This window comes from Trachypithecus francoisi, unplaced genomic scaffold (assembly GCF_009764315.1).
Source record: "Trachypithecus francoisi isolate TF-2019V2 unplaced genomic scaffold, Tfra_2.0 Lachesis_group0, whole genome shotgun sequence".
Lineage (NCBI taxonomy): Eukaryota > Metazoa > Chordata > Mammalia > Primates > Cercopithecidae > Trachypithecus > Trachypithecus francoisi.
In genome coordinates this window covers 5,030,966-5,048,047 of record NW_022681453.1, presented here as the reverse complement: position 1 = coordinate 5,048,047, position 17,082 = coordinate 5,030,966, and the positions used below count along the sequence as shown (strand labels likewise).

The 17,082-nt window shown below is 35.1% G+C and overlaps 1 protein-coding gene across 1 annotated transcript in view; it reads left to right on the top strand.

Moving 5' to 3' along the window:
• Positions 1-17,082, top strand: part of RSRC1 (arginine and serine rich coiled-coil 1) — a 438,117-nt gene that overhangs the window by 411,495 nt on the left and 9,540 nt on the right. The window contains exon 8 of the mRNA XM_033203207.1: positions 12,732-12,838. Coding sequence (XP_033059098.1) covers positions 12,732-12,838 — 107 coding nt within the window. The remainder of the gene's footprint in view (positions 1-12,731; positions 12,839-17,082) is intronic.

The following is a 17,082-nucleotide window of genomic DNA, read 5'->3' as shown; positions in this document are numbered from 1 at the left end:
TCAAGCCTGTAATCCCAGCACTTTGGGAGGCCGAGACGGGCGGATCACAAGGTCAGGAGATCCAGACCATCCTGGCTAACACGGTGAAACCCCGTCTCTACTAAAAAATACCAAAAAAAAAACTAGCCGGGTGCAGTGGCGGGCGCCTGTAGTCCCAGCTACTCGGGAGGCTGAGGCAGGAGAATGGCATGAACCTGGGAGGCGGAGCTTGCAGTGAGCTGAGATCCGGCCACTGCACTCCAGCCTGGGCGACAGAGCAAGACTCCGTCTCAAAAAAAAAAAAAAGTTAAACGTTTATCTACCATACAATCCAACTATTTCAGTATTAGGGCAGTATTTACTATCCAAGAGAAATAAAAACATGTTCACACAAAGAGTTGTACATGAATGTTATAGCAAACTTATTCTCAAAAGCCAGAAACTGGAAACAACCCAAATGTTCATCCGCAGGTGAATGGATTTAAAAAATTGCAGATATTCATATAATAGAATTCTACTAGCATTACCACAGATGTACCCAACAACATGGATTTATCTCAGAAACATTATGTTGAGTGAAAGACATCAGACATGAAAGAGTATGCAATTTATATGAAAGTCTAGAAAATGCAGACTAATCTAAAGTGGCAGGAAGCAGATCTGTCGTTGTCTGGGGGTCAGGACAGAGATAGAAATTGACTGTAGAGACACACAAGAAAATTCTTGGTAACAATGGATGTGTTCTATATATTGATTGTTGTAGTGGTAACACAGGATTAACATGTACCAAAACTCACCAAATTGTATGCTTTGATAGGCACAGTTATAGATAAATTATACTTCAGTAAAGCTAATACTTTAAGTGCAATTTGAAGTATTTGGTGGTTTCCTTAAAGCTTATGATTTTATATGATGCACTTCATTATTGATATTATAACAAAATACTCTGCTTTTAGAAAAGAGAAATTAACATTATCTCACATCTTCTACCATCCTTCCTATCCCACCTCTGTTTAAAGGATCAAAATTGTATATAAAATCGATAAAATAAGCACGTACAATCATAACTATTAATCATGTAAGGTTATCAGAGATTGAAAGGCTACAGAGCAACCTAGTGCAATGGGAAGCATACAGGATATTTGAAGTACTAAGACTTGGTTTCATATCCAAACTCTAGCTCTAATAGTATACCTTAAACTTAGAAATGGGTATATTACTTATTACCAAAAATTAGGATCAAGTGAAACATGCTAAGGCACTTTGCAAGCACAACAAATCCCTGTTCCTACCCACTGTACAGTCAGATCTTAACTGCTTGCAAATAGAAGTTCTAAATAAGAATTAGTTTGATTTGCCAATGAACTCTGAGAGAGCAACTGGAAATCTCAACCAGAAATCTCCAACACCTAGCTAGCACCTGGCATAAATACATGTTAACTAAATTAATTTCCTATTTCTGAACCCCAGTATTGTTATTAGCTCTGTTCAGAGAAATTAAGGCACATGGGACCATAAACTATTTTCTCTAAACTTATGAGCCCAAACATAATATGCTTACAAGAAGAGGTATTAGAACTCATAACTTTATACTGACTGATGTTCCAGTTGTTCAAATACAATTATGTTAGGTATCCATTTGCTTCTGACATCATAAAAGAACAGATCACAAAAGACTTGGACTTAAGCTGTCTGCTTTTCCTTGCCTAATAAGTCCCCTGGTTCAGAAAATCCAGTCATTATAGAATTTAGCCTAACTGCTTCTAATCCATGTAGGACTTTTTATTAAAGATGAAAACTAGTAAAGAACCATGAGAGGAGATAAAAGATTAATTCAAGTCAGTCATCACCGTATCTATATCTTAAGAAGTTAATAAATCAAAATCGTTTTTTTTTTCTTTTTGGTAAAAGACTTCTGAATATACTCCTCACTTCTGAATATACTCCCAGTCCCATGGTGTTAGGGGTAGGTTGCAACCATGTAACTCCAAGGTGACTGGGCTGGCACCAACATCAGCACTGCTGACATCTTCCAGTAAGTTTTAGTTCATTAATCTTTTTTTAATTTTTTTTTTTTTTTTTTTTTTTTTTTGAGACGGAGTCTCGCTCTGTGGCCCGGGCTGGAGTGCAGTGGCCGGATCTCAGCTCACTGCAAGCTCCGCCTCCCGGGTTCACGCCATTCTCCTGCCTCAGCCTCCCGAGTAGCTGGGACTACAGGCGCCCGCCACCTCGCCCAGCTAGTTTTTTGTATTTTTTAGTAGAGACGGGGTTTCACCATGTTAGCCAGGATGGTCTCGATCTCCTGACCTCGTGATCCGCCCGTCTCGGCCTCCCAAAGTGCTGGGATTACAGGCTTGAGCCACCGCGCCCGGCCTAGTTCATTAATCTTAATGCCATACATGTACCCTTTCTCTAGTTAGTGGGTGGCCAGACATAAAAACTTGCAAACAGAGGCAAAGACATTAATGGGATGATGCAAGAAGAGAGTTGGAGATTTTTTTTTTTAATCTCCTTTGCACATAGGAGTGACCCTAGTCAATGCTTTTTGGGGAATATAAGGAGAATACATCTTGTTGCCTTCTGTAGAGTAGAGAACTAAGTAGATATGTTGCCTCTGGGTTCAGTATTTATTTCTGGAAACCCTCTTTTTTCGTTTCAGTACCATCCTCTAATAAACCAATACATCCACTTTGTAAAATGTAAGACTCTGGAGATATTATACGTGCTTATAAAAACACACTTTTAGATAAATGGTTTTTCCAGTCTTTTAATATTCCTCATTTCCTTCTCATTGATTTTCAAGTTTCAACACAATTTTTTAAAAACAAGGATTTAAACATGAGACAGTAAACCTGGGTAAAGCACTAAGGGATTTTGAAATTCTAAGTTATTATTTCTGTTTTTAGTAGCTGTTCCACCCTTGCAAATACGTATAATAATTAGCTACTATTAATATTCTCTTTTCCCTAATTCATTATAAAATGTATAACTTCAATACAATAATGCAGTACGTTTTTATCATGAGAAATCATAACAATATCTTTATATGTGAACCTGAGCTTCAATATGAATTTGTGAGATCTTATTTTTATATTAATGTCTGTATTTTGTAATGTATGTGGTATGTGTATATATATGTTTATTTTAGACATATTTGACTACATTTATATATTCATAGAGATTTATGTAGAGGCATTAAAAAAAACAGGCATAGTCAGTCATGGATGTTCGTTATATATAAAGGTTATTGGGGATGCAAAGATATAAAAGATAGAAGAACCTAGTAATTGACTTTAAGATCAGAGCACAAAGCATTAGTTTGGATTTTACAAGGCCAGCCAGCAACAAAAGAGCAGTAATTTATGAGCTCAGCGTAAAAGAATAGCATAATTGCATTAAAAATTAATGCTAATGAACACTAAAATGGGGAAGGTGGTTATGATGAAAGTTTGTATTCATCTTTCCTGGTTTGAATGATGGCTAGTGGCTTGATTAATGGCTTAATTTCTATCAATTAGCGGGGGAAAATCTCCTGCGAGACAAGAGTAAATTGAGCATTGAATTACATATCTTGCTTTTGTGTGCTAAGAAAAAAGAGCTGCGTATCTCTGATATTAGCCACAGTGACAAATGTGTGTGCCCTGCGATGTCTGCATTAGCTCTCCTGACAGGCGAGTTGTGTGTGGTTATGGGGTGTTCAGAGATGGCTGGCAGACAGCATTCACTGCAAGTTCCTTAGAAACGTACAACTCTTCCATCTACAGAATTTTAATTAGACTCGATAAGGATTCTAGAATTAAAATGGACAGCAAACAGCAACTGCAGAATCTGTATTCTGACCTTTTAATCTGGTGTACATCAAATTATATTCCTTTTTCCTACCCTATTAAAATAAGAAAACTTCCAGTAGTTTTAGTTTTGTTGAGATTATGAATTCTTACCACTCTATTAAAGTGAATTTGACTACCAATGTTGATTACATTTGCAATAAGCATAAGGCAATAGTCTGTATTTTGGGACTATTTAGTGGTTGTTGGTTTAACCAAATTCATGGAAACCATTCTTATTTTTTGTAACAATTGCTGAACAGTAAATAAAGAGCAACTTAAAGTGACAGTTTCCTGCTTAGGTTGTTTGCAAGCTTAAGGGAAAAAAACGCTAGGTTTTTAGAAACTTTATTTTTTTAATTCATTTATAAAGGTTTTCTAGATGTGATATATATCCCTTTAAAAATTTCAAATGTTTCACATTTGAAATTCTGAAAACACACATCCGTAATCTAGTTCAAGATAATGCCAGAAGAGTAAGACATTATATAAAATATTATATATATTTATGTATATATGCATGTATATATGTATCTCTCCCCTACAAATAAAGCTACATTGTATTTTACTGAATGAGTAAGCATTAAAATACAGAATAAGGACAATACCAAGAATATTTATTATTTATTATAAATGGATGGAGTGGGGAAAAAATAAATTGTTGCTTGGCGGGAGTGGGTAAAGAATTCATTTGAGGCCGGGCGCGGTGGCTCAAGCCTGTAATCCCAGCACTTTGGGAGGCCGAGACGGACGGATCATGAGGTCAGGAGATCGAGACCATCCTGGCTAACCCGGTGAAACCCCGTCTCTACTAAAAAATACAAAAAACTAGCCGGGCAAGGTGGCGGGCGCCTGTAGTCCCAGCTACTCGGGAGGCTGAGGCAGGAGAATGGCGTAAACCCGGGAGGCAGAGCTTGCAGTGAGCTGAGATCTGGCCACTGCACTCCAGCCTGGGCAATAGAGCCAGACTCCGTCTCAAAAAAAAAAAAAAGAAAAGAATTCATTTGACTGGAAAATAATGACCAGGTCACAATTCAGGGACTGAATCACAGTTCTACCACCAACTAGCCATGTGGCCGTCGCCAATTACTTATTAGCTTCAGTTTCTCATCTTTACAATGAGGATAACAGTGTTATTCCTCGTTGTCATAATATTTAAATGAGGTAATCCATGTGAAGTGCTCAGCACAGAGAGCCTTAAATTTCTATTGCTGTTACTATTACTTACTTCTGCTACCAGAACAGCCCATCTGGCCTTTTAAACAATGACTTAAATGAAAAATTCACTTCTATGACCTTCCCCACTGGAAAGGTATTACATATATCGATGATGTGAACAAAAATTACTGTGGACATACATACACCAGAACAAAACATGTTTGCTTTAAAACATGGTTTCTACCACATAACTGTCATTTTGGGTAGTTTGTGTTATAAGACATCCATTAGGAAGTGAGAAGATCTCCCATTTCTGCCATTGAAGCCTGGGTAACCGTGTGTCAGCAAAATACCACTTTCCTACTCAGCCCACAGCATTCAGTGAATCACGGTGGACTCCAGTGTCTTGGTGGGTGATAAACTTCAGCTGAACCTTTTGTGCCTTATCATAGATGTGCGCAGGCCTGTCCTCCACTGCTTCTACTCCTTCTCTCCTCCTCCTCTCATTTCCACAACCTGGCACACCACAGGTTTACCAGAAGATGTATGAGCTAAAGCCATTTTCTACTTGCCTGAACTCAGAAATGTTGCCAGCTTATTATAAACCATACTGTCAGAAATATACAGATTTATATAAGAACTGTTTAGCCAACTTCCACGTCTTTAATACTGCTATTAAATTAGCACTTTTGTTTATGCTCTGCTTCCTATATCTGCTACCATTTCTTAAGTGCTTTTAATGTTTCCCTATCCCTGTGCAGAGCACAGGTTATCATCTCCCAGATTTTTGTGTCTTGCTTTTTCATATCGTTTTTGCCTTCTGAAATACCACCATGTCAGAGAGTTCTTCCCTGGTTACCCCATCTGAAATAGTTTACTTCCTCCTTTCTAGCCCTCCAGCCTGCTCTATTTTCCTTGATACTATATTATTTACTTGTTTATTATTTGTCTCCCTCATTAAAACATAAGCTCATGAGGAAGAAACTCTTATTCATTTCCAAGTCCTAGTATGGATTTGGAACAATGTACTAGTGGAACAATGCCTGGTACATTGAATGTGCTCACTTATTTGAAAAGAGAGGGATGGAGGGAGGGAGGGAAGAGGTGAGGGCGGAATCTCTTAACCATCCTATGATGTTTAGGCTATTATTATCTCCATGTCATAGATGAGAAAACGGAGACCGACACTCTTGAACCACTTGCCCAAAGCCACACAGCTAGTACATAGCAGAAACAGGGTTTAACCAGAGCCCTTAAAACTCACCACTGAAAGACATTTAATTTTTTAAGTTACAAAAACTTCATATAATTTGACATTTTCTTCCATGAAGTTTTCTTTTTTAGTGGTAACTTTACTGCCTTTTGATTTTCAGTTATTCAACAAATGTTTATTGACTGCTTACTAAATAATAGAGCACACTCCACTAAGTTCTGGAGGTGACACAAAGAGGTATGTCCCCTCTAGCTGGGGAGAAGAAGCTTTCAGTCAAGAAGAGATTTGCAAGGCAGCATATGCCAAAAGCCAAATGAATTATGCAAGAGGCCCTTTTACTCACAGGTGGCAAAGGGTGGCATCATCACAAGGTGGGCATTAGGCATGGCCTTAAATGACAAGGGGGGATTAAGAGAAGGTGAGAGCATTCCAGGTGAGAAGAGCTGAATGAGACATTCAGTGTGGATTTTGTTTTTAATAAAGCCTAGCCTGATGCCCGGTTCACTTTCACTTATTAAAATATTTAACAGAAATCGTTCTTCATTGGTACAGTCACATTAACATTATTCCTGTTACTTAATCTAATATAGTAAGCAGTTTAAGGTGAGTTTGTCTTGGATCCCATCCAAAGTGGAGTTGCTTTCAGAGACACTTCAGGAGCCTTGTCGGCATATGTAACATGGTCCTGTAGCATAAGCTTCCAGAAAACTAACAGAAAAGCCCTATTCCACTTAAGAAGTTTTCTCATCTTTTAAATTAGTTGTGTATATCAGCTCTGGAAATTTGTTCTCGACAATATGAACAACCTCAAAATGTTGGAGTTGGATGGATTTATAATGCTTGCCTTGTATGTGTTTTAAAAGAAACATTTAAAATGTACTGTTTTGAAAGGGAAAACAATTGGATGTGCTCACTTATTTGAAACCTGTGTTCATGAGAAATTTAAAACTTTAGAATTCCAAGTAACCTTTATGAGATGTTTTGTTTGTTCAAAAATTTAATTGAATAGTCAGCTTTACCATACAAATGTATTATTGTTTGCTTTTTTGTTGTTCTTGTAAAGCACTTAAAAATACTTTACATTTCAAAGTTTTTTATTATCTGTCTTGTAACATAAGAAGGAATTTTTTTAATGTTTTTATTCTTGACTAAAATTTGAGCTCATTTAATATGAAAATAAGATAATCTTTTGTATTATTTATGTATTTGTAACAATACTATTAGTATATATTTTTTTGCTGGAATAGTAACATAAGTAACTCAGTAACTGTGGGGCCAACTGACCCAAATTTTTTGTAACATAAGATGCATTTTAACTTTGGGAAAATTTATAAAATATTAATATTTCAAAGGAGTCAGTTGAAGTTGCTGGTTGTTACTTGTCATGATCACATCTGGGGCAATAGTGCCATCTGCAGTTCCTAGCCCGGCATTGCTATTAGAGGAGATAGATTTATGTTTGTAATCTACAAATGCAGTATGAAGACTAAAATTTTCTTTTCAAATGAAGATTGATATTGGACCTTGTCATGTTTATTTACTAATTTTAAAATTTGTATAACATTTGGTATTTTTAAAGAAAATTCTGTGTTATAAAATGTGAAATTGATTGTCAAATGTAACTTGAAGAAGCAGGAGAGCCTAATTTTTATACTATAAACATCAAGAGTAACTAATAAAAATTTTTTTTAATATTTCATCACAAAAGGAAAATGATTTTCTATACTTTGAATTTAAGTATTGATTGTTGTGGTCTGTAATGACTTGGCTTTCTGAGTCTATTATTTTTTATTTTACTATGAAGTATCTATCCCTTCCGTTAACATCTGGCAAACAACATATGGAAGTTATTTTATTTACCAGTAATATGTTTATTAAAAAATCATCAAGTACTAATGGTGTGTTTCCTTCATGTTTACCATGTAAATGTTTTAAAATATCCTATATTAATTCTCCCAGTAACTTTGTTACTTGTCTTTAATTTTACTTCATGGCTAATGAATACAAGATACTGTATGTGTTGGGCATTTATGCAGCACACACAAACCATAATACATTTTAAATCACATTTTCCCAATCTTAAAATTGACACAAAATTGTTAAATGACAAATTGACATGAATAACTTAAGAAACTGAATTTAAAACAACATAATATATATTATTGATGTGTGTTATTCTGCTTCCCAAAATGACAGGGTTATACTCAAGACATACATTTGTGGTCATTGACATTAGAATTTTGAGTAAGAAGCAATTTAAAACATTTTAATGTCTATTTTCATACAGGATAGAGCTGAGGTACTGTAAAGCCGAAAATGTAAATCTCCTGTGAATCTTTCAAATTTTAATTTAACATGCGCTTACAACCAATAAAATGATTCCCAAACTGAAACAAAAAAAGCTATGTATTTTCATATTGTGAGTAAGGCAGACTGGTTTTCTCCTATCTGCTCCTATCAGATAGGAGATAAAAAGATAAAGTTCTCCTATCTTCAGAACTTTGTTAGTTCTGAAGTGATCTTTAAAGAAGCACAAAGACAATGTTGTTTTTCTGTAATCTTTCTCCTTCTTTCCTTTATAATTTTTCCAATGTTATTTTGTTAAGCATACTGGCTTTGGCAAGCCTCTATGATAACACTTTTATTTGTATTAGGAGCTGGTTGTATGTTCAAATTTAAAGCTACAAACACTGCAAGCTTTAGACATCAAGTACTGTTTGTGAGGTCACCTCTGACATTTAATACTAATGATGTCCTTTGCAATTTCAAATAGAGAATATGTTTAGAAAAAAAATTCAAGAGGTCCAGCATTTCATTCATATGAGACATCATTCTGAAGTCAGAAATAATGTCTTTTTGTTGGGAATTAGTGACTGTGAAATAATTCCAGTGAAATTAACTAAGACCTATACAGACAAAAGTAGTTTTCATATTGACATTAAAGTTGGACTGTACAGACTAGTACCCATTATGACTTTCCTTTGCCATATTAACATTATTATAGATGTAATTAATAAAAATTTATCTGCTTGTATGGGATGTGTTAATATTAATAAATTAGCTGGGCAAAGAATCTTCTCTCATTTCACATGCTCAGTTAGTACATTGCATAATTAAAATCTAGAGGAGCTTTCATTGTATAAAGCATGTGGGACTATTTACTCTTACATGGCACTATAATAGTGCTTGGTTTTATTATGTGGGAAGATATATTCTTCCAAAGATGGGAGTATTGGCTGTGGTGGCTGCTACTTCCAAGCATTTCATTCTCATGTGGTTATTTCTCACAAGAGAATAGACTGGTTTCAGCTGTCAGGGACACATCTTCATAAGAGCCATCTTTCCCAGAAATAGACTGGAGTTGCACAAGACTATACCTTTATAAACTGTGATTGGTCAGAAGTTGAAACAAAGATTTTGTCAGATAATATTTTTGTTGAATTTATGAAACCAATTTTCCTTTAATACTCTTTATATTTATCTCTATAACAACATTAAACCTTTCAAGGATAAAGCTGCTATAAAAATTGGTTTGCTGCAAAAAACTCCACCTTCGTGTCAAACCACTTATTACTATTGTTGAGTAAATGTGACTATTCTCCATGAACCCTAAATCCCAAAATTTTTAACTGCCTTAGCTGAGTATACAATCATTCCTAATTCAACTATGTCTTCACATCAGCTTAAAATGAATTTAAACAGCAAGGGTGTAAGTCATTATGTTACATTTTTCTGCCCAGCTAGCATGTGAAAAAAACTGAAATATAAAAATATGAAAATACAAAAATATGAAATTACACATGCACATGGCTGTTTATTAAAGCTGTAACTGTGAAAGCAAAAGACTAGAAACAACTAACCATCCATAGGGCATTAGTGGAAAAAACTATCATCAAACTATAAAATAGAATGCTATTCTATTATAAAATAGAATGCAGAACTCACTTAGCTGCTGTGGAGTAAAAGTGAAGAAATATTAATTGAAAAAGGTAATATACATAGTAGTACATAGTATGCTAATTTTATATAAGCAAGAAAAGAATATACTTATATTTTCAAAAATAAACAATGGAGGGATGAACACAAACTTAGTAAAAATGGTTATCTCTAGATTGCGGTGAGAACTAGGGACATTCTAGACTTATGTTTTAAATTTTGACCTTAGAATCATGTAAATATTTTTTGCAACTAAAAAATGAACATTAATCACAAGGCAAGACCTGAAAAATTTTTTCAATTAACTGAAACAAATAAACCTAATTGTATATCAAATTAATAGCATAATTATGCAGAGAATTATTTCATGACTTTAGAGCACAGTATTTTAGCATTTCAGCAGTGGAATAAATCCTAAGGTCAAAGACCATAACAAAATTTTAAACTGTGTTAATACATCTTGTTATTAATAGTAATGTTTGTCCTGTTATTTTGAAATTAATACATATACATATTAAGAAAAACAAATACTTTTGGTCATATCATTGGAGCCTAAGATTTTTAGAGTAAGAAAAAAGATATACAAATATAAAATAAAAGACTTTTGCCGGGCGCGATGGCTCAAGCCTGTAATCCCAGCACTTTGGGAGGCCGAGACGGGCGGATCGCGAGGTCAGGAGGTCGAGATCATCCTGGCTAATACGGTGAAACCCCGTCTCTACTAAAAAATACAAAAAACTAGCCGGGTGAGGTGGCGGGCGCCTGTAGTCCCAGCTACTCCGGAGGCTGAGGCAGGAGAATGGCGTAAACCCGGGAGGCGGAGCTTGCAGTGAGCTGAGATCCGGCCACTGCACTCCAGCCTGGGCGATAGAGCGAGACTCCGTCTCAAAAAAAAAAAAAAGACCTTTAAGATCCTAAAATCTTTAATTTGGTTGGTAGTATCAGTATAAACTGATATTAACTGTCTCCTAAAAGCATGTACTTTGTATCTCACGTACTGAAGAGGTTCAGAAACATTGACAATTCAGTAACAATGAATACCTCTAGTACCCAGATTGTTGTCTATAAATGTTATTCTCCATTATGAAGAGTCTGAGTTCTTTGGAGAAATGGCTGATTTCAGGTCTGGGACAGAAACTGTTGAAGATGATCCTACAACTCTTATTAAGCCATAACTACTGGGGATTATATTGAAAGGCTATAGGAATCAACTTCAAGAGGATCCCACTACCCAAAAATGAAACAATTGAAGCATCAAAATAAGAAAATGACTACCATGGACTGAAGTACATTAAATAAACAAATATTCATGAATTCATAATGACCATCTTTGGTCACCTTTGGACCTAAATTGATAAAGGGAAAGAGTCAAACATTTATTGTGACTTTCCTATATAGACTGTATTTCACAGTCACTGAATCGTCAATGAGGAGATGTTCTTCATTATAGAAGAATCAGAGCTAATAAATGCAGGAAGAATGATAGAGTATCACCATTTTACAACCTCTAATGAAATAATGGCTCAAAGCAACAAACAGTGTTGCTAATTTGCTAAGTGAAAGATTGATGGGGAACTTTCTAAGCGGTCAGACTGACTCACCTCGTCCCCACTGATCAATCTTAACCACTAAAAGTAGGAAACCTGCATCCTGATATGATGTAATAGGAATGACACAGCATCACCTATGATGTATTCTTCACCCAAAGAAATTGAGCCTTAATGTAATTAAGCCTTTAGGTTTCACTAGTGGTTTACACAAAACATGGGAAATAGAGGAACATGTTAAATAATATCATGAGAATAAAATCAACCAGACCCAAAATCTAGAAATTTTACAAGATACATGATTCAGATTCTTCAGTGAATAAATGACAATGAAAGGGAAAGGCAGTGGACTGTAAGTGATAAAAGGAGACTTAACGTACTTATCAACCCAGTGCAATGTATAGACCTTGTTTGGATCCTATTTCAAACAAACCAACTATAAAGAGACTTTTTTACAATCAGTGAAAATTAAATATGGAATATTTATAGACGTATTCAAATTAAGGAATTATAGATAATATTTTTAGTTGTACAAATTGTCAAGTTATTGTTCTTTTTATTTAAGTTCTTATCTGTTAGAGATGCCTACTAAAATATTTAGGGATAAAATGGTATGATGCCTCAGATTTACTTTTAAATATATCAGATCCACCCAAAAAAATTGAGGTGGGTATAGATCGATTAAATAAGAATAACAGAAAGTTAATGGTTATAGAAGCTGAGCATTGCGTACAGGTGGATTCACTGTGCCCTTATCACTTTTATGTGTATTTCCATGATAAAATGTTAAAGTTTAAGAAAAAGCCCCCCCCACCAGATTAGCTGAGATCATTATAGCAGTGCCTTCTTAGCAGTGTTTTAGGTTTTGAGTATGAGTCTTAATTCATAGGAATGTTGTATTTGTGGATCTCAAAACAAAAGAGTTTCTTGTTGTGGCTTAATTTATAATGTCTTTTTATCCAATTAAATTTCATAAGTAGTAAAATTTCTTCATAGAAAGAACATTGCTTAGGTATAATGTTATTAACATGCTTACACCAAAATACACTGACATTATACCCTCTTTTTCAGACCAACCCACCCTGGTAGAACAAGTAAAAAGAGTGAAAGAAATTGAAGCTATTGAAAGTGATTCTTTTGTTCAGCAGACATTCAGATCAAGTAAAGAAGTCAAAAAGGTAAGTTTTTGTCCACCCATTATGAGTAATGGATTCTATCTGAAGAGATGCTTTATTAATGGATTTTACTTACATGTGTTTCTTCTAATAGATGAAGTAAAGCAAGAGAGTGTTAGCCATGTTGCTGAGAGAGAGAAAACAAATTAGGGAGACTCACTTAATCACTTTAATACAAGTTTAATTTGTATAAAAAATACTATAAAATGTGTCACATGTCATTTTTATTTTTAAATTCACCGAGAAGACAAAATAATATGTCAACAAAATAGTTCTATAACAGTAATGCACATTTCTTAACATACACGGTTTTCTTTTCAAATGTGTACATCTACTTTTTGAATTGACATTGCTAGAGAAAAGTTAGAAAAGGGCTTTAATAATAAAAACTAATACCCATATTGTCACATGTATCTTCATTCTTTGCCCAGATGGTTATCACTTATTTGACTGTGGTAAAGGAGCTTTGACTGACGTTTTACTTCCATTGAATATTTTATTCTTTCATTCGTTGGTAGGACTGCTTTTAGGAATTAGGTTTCTATTGTAGGAAAAGGTATCCTAGGAAATACATATATTCTTTAATAACATTCATCTAATGAAAATATGGTTATAATTAACACTCTAAAATATTCTACATCCATAAATTGTATTAATGGCTGTATAATATCCTGGTGATGTCTCCTGACGGTTATTTTTCCTCTGATATCAAGTAAGTAGTTTTAACTTCAGAGATTTTAAGTTCACATTTATTATCTTTTTAAAATAAAATTTTAAGATGGAATTACTTGTTAAAGGTTAACATTGTTTTAATACATGTTTCCAAGTCACCCTCTGAAAATATTCTACCAATTCAAATTCTACCCAAAAGTTCAAAGAGATAACTGCCTCCCACAGATACCTTGGTTAGCACCCAATCCTATCATGTTTGTCATGTTTACTGACCTAATAGGTAAAAATTGGCCTGTTTCCATTAGCACTTCTTTTGTTATTAGTGAGATTAAAGTCTTTTCAATTACCACATACTTTTTCAAATAATTTATTCAGGAGAGATGTATTGAGCATATACTACATGTCAGGCGTAGGACCAGATAGCCCTGGATAATCTGTGGTCCTTGTGTTGCCATTTTGTTGATTTCCTTTGAACTTTTGGTAGTTTGCCAGCACAACTCCTAAAAAAATTGGGGCCATGAACTGAACATTCATAATGTAGTTGCCTGTTTTATTTAATCTTATTCTTACATATTATAAGGCCATTCATATATCCTAATGGAATTACTATAATTTATTTTAAAACTTGCTTTCCTTATATTTGTTTGTGAAGTTTACCCTGACACCCAGTTTTTATCGGACTCTTTTATGATAAACTAGCATTTTAATTATGTAGAAATGCTTATTCTTCCACAGTCAATACACTAGGTTTTCTACTAAACAACTTTTTCTCACTTGGTACTAATTGTTAATTTCTCCCTTTACTTATTTTCAATTCAATGCCTCCAACAAAGCATGCATTGAAAGGTAGGAAGTAGTGCTAACAGGAGAATATGCTAGAAAGCTTCATAAGGTGGCATTTATCTTGGTGAATATACAATAGTCTGAAGTCTTACTGGACTTTTATTAGTCACTACACTTCAGAATGATCAGAAGATCAGTGACAGTCCAACAATGAATAAATTCACACTTGACTGAAATATAGAACAAAGGGACAGTTTATTACTTTAGAAAGTGATATCCCTGCCTAGATTCTAAAATATCTGTATCTGCAATATAAGGTGAGGATTCAGGATGCCCAAGAAGCTGAATTATTTATGAGGAGATTTCTTAGCAAAAGGAGGTAAATTATCTTGTGGACCCTTTTATCCAGATCATGGAAAGATATGATGGACTATCCCTGATGCATAGCAAGGATTAACTCACTTGAGGACTGAATTACCCATGACCCTAGTTTCAACGTATTTTTCTCCTGGACAGTTTTGTACACTTTAATATAAAGTTTGTATCCCTTAAAAAAAGGCTTTTGTATGCTGGCCACCCCTTCAGTTGGTACAGTCTTTGTTTAGCTGTGTTAATTCCACTAATTAAGCTAGGGAGCTTTTACCAGAAAAGTGGCTATTACCAGTGACATACTAGACACTGTGTCTCCTGCAACACATATTGATTTAACTAGTTCAACTCTGAAATCGTATTTCTTTTGTCTGAGTAAAGAGGGAATCTGATAGTCCCTGATATATCATTGAGGAACGAAGATGCATCTTGTTTTCAAACTTAGTATGAGTTATTCAACCCTAATATTGTTGTATCTGGCAGATACCCACCTGTGTTCAAAAGAAGGATAAATAATCCTATGCAGCATGGTCTTTTGGCCTTCTTGGAAGTAGATTTTAGAACTAATTTTTACAAACTAAACCACCAGGTGGCAGTGCTACTCAAAGCCAGATATTTGATAGTAGCCATTTTGAGGTTTTGTTTTATAGTCAAGGGAAAATTTTATCTTGCAGTTTTTCTCACTTAAATAAAGTAGCAATTAGTGGTTCTCTCTACAAATTTTTAATTGCCCATTATTAAACAATAACTTCCATCTCTGATCTAACCTCTGAGAGCTTCACCTTCTATTATATGTAAGTACTTCTCAAAGAAATCATTAATGTACTGTGTAGATAAAAACAAGATGAGATTGCTTGGTTTATATGGTAGAATCTTATCTCTGCTACCTGAAGAGGTGGTATCCACATCTTTGATAACTAGAGTAATAGCACTCCACATCTTTTTAAGGCAATTTAACATGGATAGTGTCTCCCGGCTAAGCCCTATCACACCATGGCTAAGATATGCAGAATGACACACTCTTACAGCCTCCGTAAGGCAGTATCGACTACCAAAAATCAATGTCTTGAACCTCTTGGATTAGCATATTTCCCACTTGCCCTTGTGCAGAATATTGGGCTTTTTAAATGTCCTTAGTTGTAAAAAGGGTCAGTATAACATCACTTAGGGCCACAAACCATCTAGGCACGGTGTGTTGGAGACATACAAATGTTTGAGACTTGGTGAAAAAAATTACTGACTCCAAAATATAACAATAAAGCTGCCAAAACAAATTGAAAAAATATTCAAATATCTATAAAAGTTAATATTATCATTAACATTGGCATCATTAGTTGTTAGATTTAGTAGTCATAAGCATCTTGACATTTGAAAACAATTTGTAGAATAGATTTCTCTTACTTTGTAAGAATTCCTAAACATACATGACTGTCCAGATATCTGTCCCTCAGATATCTAGCCCTTTTGTCCACAAGGGAATATATCTCTCCTATGAATGCTGATCAGCTTCCATTAGAATAAAAACGAAAAAATAGAGTATTTTAATTGAATAAAATACATGCCGTAAAAAAAAAAGTGGATCTCAATATCATCATCCCCAAAATACCTCAGAACTTGTCTCCTCTCAAAAATCCACAGCCACCATTTAATTCCAAATCATCATCTCATTCTTTAACTGTTACAGTAGCCCTCTGGTTGTTCTTCCTGATTTTCCTTTTGCATTTTTCTAGTCCAGGACCCATTCAGCAGCCAAAACAATATTTTTCAAGAATAATTAGACTTTACTGACCATCTGACCATTACAGAATAGCTGGTACCAAATTTGCCCTCCCACCATAAACAGCTATAGAACTTGACAAGATGTGTGAGGCATTGTTTTTAGGAATGTAACAATAGGCAGCTCAGGAGGGTGATCCTTTGGAGAAGGGAAATAAAAGGTGAGCCCCATAGTTGCCCGACTTTCTGTCTGAGGTCACTTGCCTGCTATGGTGCTGGGAAGTGATACCCATGCAGAGTGGCGATGTGGCTGTGTTAAGGAAGAAATACCCCAAGTTCTGGCCTGCAGTGTCTCACTGTCTCTTTTGCCCACTATACACCAGCCCGTGTGGCCTTTTTTCTGATCTTCAAAGACACCAAGCTCTTCTCTCTCAGAATCTTTGTCTTTTCCCTCTGACCAGAGACCTGTTCTTCCTCTTCACTTGCCTGGCTCCTTCTAAGTCTTCAGGGCTTAAATTTCACCTCCTAGAGAAGCCATCCCTAGCCACCCAATCTAAAGTAGATGTTTTTCCCTTCCTGATTCTCATCATTCTTTCTCAGCACCTTGTATATTCCTTTATAGCACATACTGCAATTTGTGATTATGCACTATTTTGGAATTTATTTGTTTATAATCTGCCAACTCCATTAGCAACATATAAATGCCA